Source organism: Coffea arabica, chromosome 5c (assembly GCF_036785885.1).
Source record: "Coffea arabica cultivar ET-39 chromosome 5c, Coffea Arabica ET-39 HiFi, whole genome shotgun sequence".
Lineage (NCBI taxonomy): Eukaryota > Viridiplantae > Streptophyta > Magnoliopsida > Gentianales > Rubiaceae > Coffea > Coffea arabica.
This window is the reverse complement of record NC_092319.1, coordinates 33,188,624-33,195,220: the sequence shown is the minus strand read 5'-3', so window position 1 is coordinate 33,195,220 and position 6,597 is coordinate 33,188,624. Positions and strand designations below refer to the sequence as shown.

At 42.0% G+C, this 6,597-nt stretch overlaps 1 protein-coding gene across 1 annotated transcript; it reads right to left on the bottom strand.

Annotated features, from left to right (window-relative positions):
* Positions 1-1,053: 1,053 nt before the first annotated feature.
* LOC113689295 (uncharacterized) lies at positions 1,054-4,932 on the bottom strand. The gene is made up of 3 exons (XM_072049983.1): positions 3,103-4,932; positions 2,731-3,015; positions 1,054-2,301 (listed from the first exon to the last, which is right to left on the bottom strand). Exons 1-3 carry the CDS (start codon positions 4,930-4,932, stop codon positions 1,054-1,056), a joined length of 3,363 nt encoding a protein of 1,120 aa, XP_071906084.1.
* Between the last annotated feature and the right edge of the window lie 1,665 nt (positions 4,933-6,597).

Below are 6,597 nucleotides of genomic sequence, written 5' to 3'. Positions count from 1 at the left end.
TGCCCTTCATTAAGGGTAAAATATCTAACAACTAATTGGCTAAATTAAGACTCTAAAATTCGGCCAAAGTAAAGTGGAAATTGACCGAAATTATTAATGCTAACAAAAACTATTAATGGTAACGAAAACCCTAACTAGCAATCTAGCACTTAGCAATCTAGAACTCTGTGGACTAGTCTTCACTTGGGTCTTCCGTTTGAAGGAAAGTGTATAGAGTAGTTTCTCCATTATGTAACCCTTCAATGGACCTCAAGTCATCACCAACTCGTTCTTGAATCGTGCAAACAAGAGCTTGAAGTGATTCTTGAATTCTCCTAGCACGCGCTCTTGTAATTGGACCATTGGGTATTTGCATGACTTGAGCACTAGAAGTTTGAGCAGCCTTGAGCCCCTCTTCATTAGTCCCCTCCTCTTGAAGGCGATTTGTCCCCAAATCAAACTCATCGTCTGCATGAAAAGGACTCAAGTCAGATACATTAAAAGTAGCATGTACCCCATACTCACCTGGGAGTTCTAGTTTGTAGGCGTTGTCATTTATACGCTCCAGGACTTGGAATGGACCATCTCCCCGTGGAAGTAGCTTACTACGCCTTTTGACTGGGAACCTCTCTTTGCGCATGTGTATCCATACCCAATCGCCAGGCTCAAAGACCATCTTGCGGCGCCCTTTGTTGGCACTTTGGATGTATTGAAGTGTACGCTTCTCGATGTTGGCTCTCACCTTAGTGTGTAACTCACGTACATATGCAGCTTTATTCTTACCATCCAAGTTAACTCTCTCATGAACAGGTAAAGGAGTTAAATCCAAAGGTATGAGAGGGTTAAAGCCATACACAATTTCAAATGGCGAATAATGTGTAGCAGAATGAACAGTGCGATTTTATGCAAATTCCACATGTGGTAAGCAATCTTCCCAAGATTTAATGTTTTTTTAATAATTGCGCGCAATAGGGTGGATAAAGTCCTATTAACCACTTCGGTTTGACCATCAGTTTGTGGGTGACTAGAAGTAGAAAATAGCAATTTAGTACCTAGTTTACACCACAAAGTTTTTCAAAAATAGCTAAGGAATTTGGCGTCCCTATCAGAAACAATAGTGCGAGGCATGCCATGTAATCTAACTATCTCACGAAAGAATAAATCTACAACATGCTTAGCATCATCTGTTTTGAGACAAGGAATAAAATGGGCCATTTTGGAGAAGCGGTCAACTACCACATAAATTGAATCATGTCCTTTTCTAGTCCTAGGGAGACCAAGCACAAAATCCATCGACAGATCAACCCATGGTGCATGTGGAATAGGCAAAGGTGTATAGAGACCATAAGGGTGTACCTTTGATTTCGCTTGGTGACAAGTCACACACCTTTCAATGTGCCTTTCCATGTCACTCCTCATGCGGGGCCAGAAGAAATGCTCTTGGAGAATCATCAAGGTCTTGGCAATGTCAAAATGCCCCATTAAACCACCTCCATGAGCTTCCCGTACTAGAAGCGTGCGCATGGAGCTCTTGGGAATGCAAAGCTTGTCTTTGTAGTATAAGAACCCCTGAGAGATGAAATAATGCTCACGAGAGTGTCGTGGCAAAGAGTTAAAAATCTCACCAAAATCGGAGTCAGTTGCATAAAATTCTTTAAGGAATTCAAACCCAAGCAACTTAGCATCTAATGTAGTGATAAGGGTATGCCTTCTCGAGAGTGCATCAGCCACTACATTCGTCTTACCTGCCTTGTATCTGATCACAAAGGTAAAACTGTCAATGAATGTAATCCATCGTGCATGTCGCTTACTCAACTTATCTTGGGATTTGATATGCTTGAGCGACTCATGGTCGGTGTGCAAGACAAACTCACGAGGGCGTAGGTAATGTTGCCATGTTTGGAGAGCCCGTACCAAGGCCATTAGTTCCTTATCATAGGTTGAGTAGTTGAGAGCAGCTCCATTCAACTTCTCGCTAAAGTAGGCAACCGGGCGACCCTCTTGGAGTAGAACAACTCCAATACCTATACCAGAAGCATCACACTCTACTTTAAAAGCTTTGTCAAAATTAGGTAAACTAAGAACAGGTGCATGTGTGAGCTTGTATTTAAGTAATTGGAAGGACTTAGCTTGGTCTTCGCCCCAATGAAATTGCACATTTTTCTTGACAATGGACGTAAGTGGGGCAGTAATTGTGCTAAAATCCTTGACAAAACACCTATAAAAGCTTGCCAAGCCATGGAAACTTCTCACCTCACTTACATTGGTAGGAGTTGGCCAATTATTAATAGCCTTCACCTTTTCTTGATCAACATGAATTCCCTGCTCACTTACAACATAGCCTAGGAAAACCAATTGATTTGTGCAAAAGGTACACTTTTTAAGGTTAGCGTAGAGGCTCGCCTTGCGAAGTGCATCTAGGACCATTTGTAAATGCACAACATGCTCATCTAGACTCCTACTATAGATCAAAATGTCATCAAAGTACACAACCACAAATTTACCAATGAAAGAACGTAAAACATGATTCATTAGCCTCATAAAAGTACTTGGTGCATTGGTTAGCCCAAAAGGCATGACCAACCACTCAAAAAGTCCATGTTTTGTTTTAAATGCAGTTTTCCATTCATCTCCTTCTTTCATGCGAATTTGATGGTAACCACTTTTCAAATCAATCTTAGTAAAAATGATAGCACCATGTAATTCATCAAGCATGTCATCCAAACGAGGTATGGGATGGCGGTACTTTACCGTTATGGCATTAATTGCCCTACAATCAGTGCACATGCGCCATCCTCCATCCTTCTTTGGAACAAGTAGAACTGGTACAGCACAAGGGCTTAGACTCTCTTGAATCCAACCTTTACCAAGCAACTCCTCCACTTGTCGTTGTTGCTCCTTGGTTTCCTCAGGATTGGTCCTATATGGTGCCTTGTTTGGAAGGGAAGATCCAGGGATGAAATCAATTTGATGTTCAATTCCCCTTAATGGAGGCAAACCAGTAGGTATATCCTCAGGAAAGACATCTTGATACTCCTGTAAAAGGTTAGTAATACTACTAGGCAAAGAAGCATCAGGAGCATTAGTGAATAAGGACCCCTTACAAAATAAAATAAATAAAACCTGGTTAGAGTGCAAGGCCTTTCTCACATCTTTTACCTTGGCAAGCATGCTGGATTTTCTCTCCCGTGTGGGCTCAAAGGCCGAATGAGAGGGGTCCAACTTGCTTGAAGAAGGATCGGCCAATACCAATTTCTTGGCTTTGGTGTTGTCCTTCTTGGCGGTAGTATGTAAGTCATACTCTTTTTGGAGACTAACTTGATCCTCATGCACTTGTTGAGGTGTAAGAGGTGCAAGTGTAATCTTTTTACAATGATGCATGAAAGAGTATTTGTTCAAGAAACCATCAAAAGTGACTCTTTTGTCAAATTGCCAAGGACGCCCTAAGAGTATATGTGCAGCTTGCATTGGTACTACATCACACATAACATCATCTTCATACCTACCAATGCGAAAAGTAACCAAAACTTGTTTAAGAACACGTACCTCTCCATTGTTGTTTAACCACTGAAGCTTGTAGGGACGGGGGTGTTCACTAGTTGGCAAGTTTAGTTTTTCCACCATCAATGCACTAGCAACATTAGTGCAACTTCCGGGGTCAATCACCAAACTGCATACCTTATTGGTCACATGGCACCTAGTGTAGAAGATGTTGTCACGTTGAAGCTCATCCTTACTAGCTTGAGTAGCTAGTGCCCTTCTTGCTACCAATCCAACCTTGTCTTGAGTTGGAACTTCCTCTATCTCATCTTCCTCTATCGCATCTTCAACCAGGGGAGGCATGTCTTTGTAATCCTCCTCCTCATCATCAGTGACAATGTCTCCATTTGGTAGGACAAGCATGGCCCGTGGGTTTGGACATTGGCTTGCAATATGCCCAACTCCTTGACACCTCCAACATTTGGTGTCACGACTCCTAGGTTTTGAAGTTTCGAATGGTGGCTTGGAAACAACCTTGGAGTCGGATTTGGCAAAAGGTGGCCGTGAGCTTGACCCTTGGTCTTGTTTTGGCTTTTGGGAATTCCAAGCGTTTGGGCTTCGCTCCTCCCTCCTGGGCTGGAATGGTCGAGTAGATGGATGTGGATTAGTGCTATAATTTCTGGTGGTGGATCCCCTCCGCTTGAGTCTCTGCTCAATTTTGATAGCCTTGTCCACCATATCATCTATCTCCACATAGTATTGAAGCTCAAGTTGGTCGGCTATTTCAGCCCTTAGACCACTGAGAAATCTTGCCATTGTAGCCTCTCGATCTTCTTGAATATCAGCTCTTAACATGGAGATTTCCATGTCCTTGTAGTAGTCCTCAACTGAGCGTTGACCTTGTGTCAAGGTTTGAAGTTTTTGGTACAAGTCTCTATGGTAGTGACTTGGTACAAATCGCTTCTTCATAAGTCGCTTGAGCTCAGTCCAAGTGGTGATAGGTGGTTCGCCACACCTTCTCCTGCTGGTAGCCATTTGTTCCCACCAAACAATGGCATAGTCGGTGAACTCTACTATGGCAAGTCTCAATTTCTGTGCATCGGTGTAGTCATTACAATCGAATACGAGTTCTACCCGACTCTCCCATTCAAGGTATGTAGCCGGATCGGATTTGCCTTGGAATGGAGGAATCTTCATCTTAATCCCTTTGATTGCATCACCAATTGCGCTTGTGTTTCTCTTCGGTCTCCTTTGCCTGTAGGTCTCACGGTCCGAATCGGTGTTGGAGTCACTAGATTCCTCCAGGGCGGATTTTTCTTTAGATTTCCTAGATGAAGCCCTAGATGAACTTAGGTGATCAATCTGCTCATGGATCGTTTCCAGTCGCTGGTCCAGTCTCCTTTGCATTTCTTTCCACATAGCATCCATTTTAAGTGATAACTGAGCAATGGTAAGTTCATTTTCCTGAGACATGGTGAACCTGTAAAACTTGACAAATTGTTAGTAGAAAAGGTCTCACTTGCTCCCTGAAGTGTTTCACTCCTCTCGTGTTTTCACTCAAGTGTGAAGTCACTCTAATGCTTTTACCAATTCACCTCTCAAGCCACTCGGTGGTTCCCTTTGAAGAAATCAGAAAATTTCTCAAGGAAATTCAATCAAACCTTAGTCAGGTAGCTCCCAATTGTAGCAAAGTAGCAAGAAACAAAAGTAGAAACGGAATGAAATGATAAGGAATGAAACGAGGAATATCCAAATACAATGGTGGAGTTTCCCAAGTGTTTCCTTAATTTTCCTAATTGATTTTTCTGGAAACAAGTTAGGTGTTGTACTTTTGGAAAGTTCCTTAAGGTCAGCTAAAAGGAAACAGGATTGGTTCCCAAAATTCCAGATTTTGTACCCCCTTAACCGTCCTCAAAATCGGCTATACCAAAACAGAATTGTTTCCAAATTTTCCAGATTTCCTTCTCCTTGTTCCTTTCCTAAAGTCGGCTGGTCAACCAAGTGCAAAACAGAATTTGGTAGCTTCGTATTCTACCCGAAACTATCCTTTGAAATTTCCAGAATTTTGCTTCTAAAAACCTCCCATAAAACTCGGTTATACTCCCCTCTCCTTGCTCCCAAATTTTCGTTCCTTACTCCCCCTCAAAGAACAAGCAATTCGGCCCCCTCCCCTTCGCACTACACCACACCACACACGGACAGATTGGGCTGTTGGTCCTAAGCAATGGCATCACAAGGTAATGCAAGTGATGTTACACAAGAATTTCCTAAACGGCTTGCCCAAGAAACTCCCCAGAATTTTATCCCTAAACCAAGGAGGCCCTGTATGGATGCAAGAGCGTACAAGAAGCTTTTTGTGCGAAGAGAGGTACAGGTCTTCACGAATCAAGATGGTCAAAAATCTGAGAGGGTGATTCAAACAATCAAGAGGCCAAGTGTTGGAGACCTTCAAGAGGAGGTTGGTCATAATTTTTAAGTATTCTTTTCTTGATGTAATTTTCTGGTTTGTGGGAACAATTGCAACAAAACAGAATTTGGTAAATAAATGTGCGGCTTCCTTCTTTGTTGTTTGCTACCCGAATGCCTTTTCTTTTTTTTTTTTTTCGAATCTAAGAACACACAATTACTCGGCTACTTGTGGGTAAAATTCCAGAATGTAATGTCAACCCAAAGTTCTCCTTCAATCCCCCAATAACTATTAAAATTCGAGACTTCAAGATTAGTTCAAGAAACTCAAGAACCCTAGATTATTGCAGTCCCTCTTCAAGATTCCAACCCCCAAACAAGTTTAACCACAAAAATCAGTTTAGGAGATTAATGAAAAAACAACTTGGGAAATAAACTAAAGCTGGAACAGATTTTGGTACGAAACTTGCGCCCAAGGAAACCCTAGTTGCAAGTGAAACCCTAGCCGTCGCAAAATATATTTTTTTTTTTTTGTTCAAACAGCAAATGCAGGCACACAGCTTGGTTACACTTGAAAGCAGGCCTCAAGACAGCAACACACAACAGGGAATGCACGAAGTGTACGCGAAGTAAAAGAAAACCCTAAGAACAACGTAACAAGAACAACAAAGGCGGACAGAATTTTTTTTTTTGTAATAATAATCGGACTAGACACAAAGAAAGACACGACCA

What these genes read in the sequence shown, in the direction of transcription:
- LOC113689295 (XM_072049983.1), bottom strand. Translation starts at nt 4,932, where the DNA reads ATGTCTCAGGAAAATGAACTTACCATTGCTCAGTTATCACTTAAAATG. An exon ending in AGGCCTTGCACTCTAACCAG is followed by an intron (nt 3,016 to 3,102) that starts GTTTTATTTATT and finishes AACCTTTTACAG; the next exon opens with GAGTATCAAGATGTCTTTCC. An exon ending in GGGCAATTAATGCCATAACG is followed by an intron (nt 2,302 to 2,730) that starts GTAAAGTACCGC and finishes GTAAGTGAGCAG; the next exon opens with GGAATTCATGTTGATCAAGA.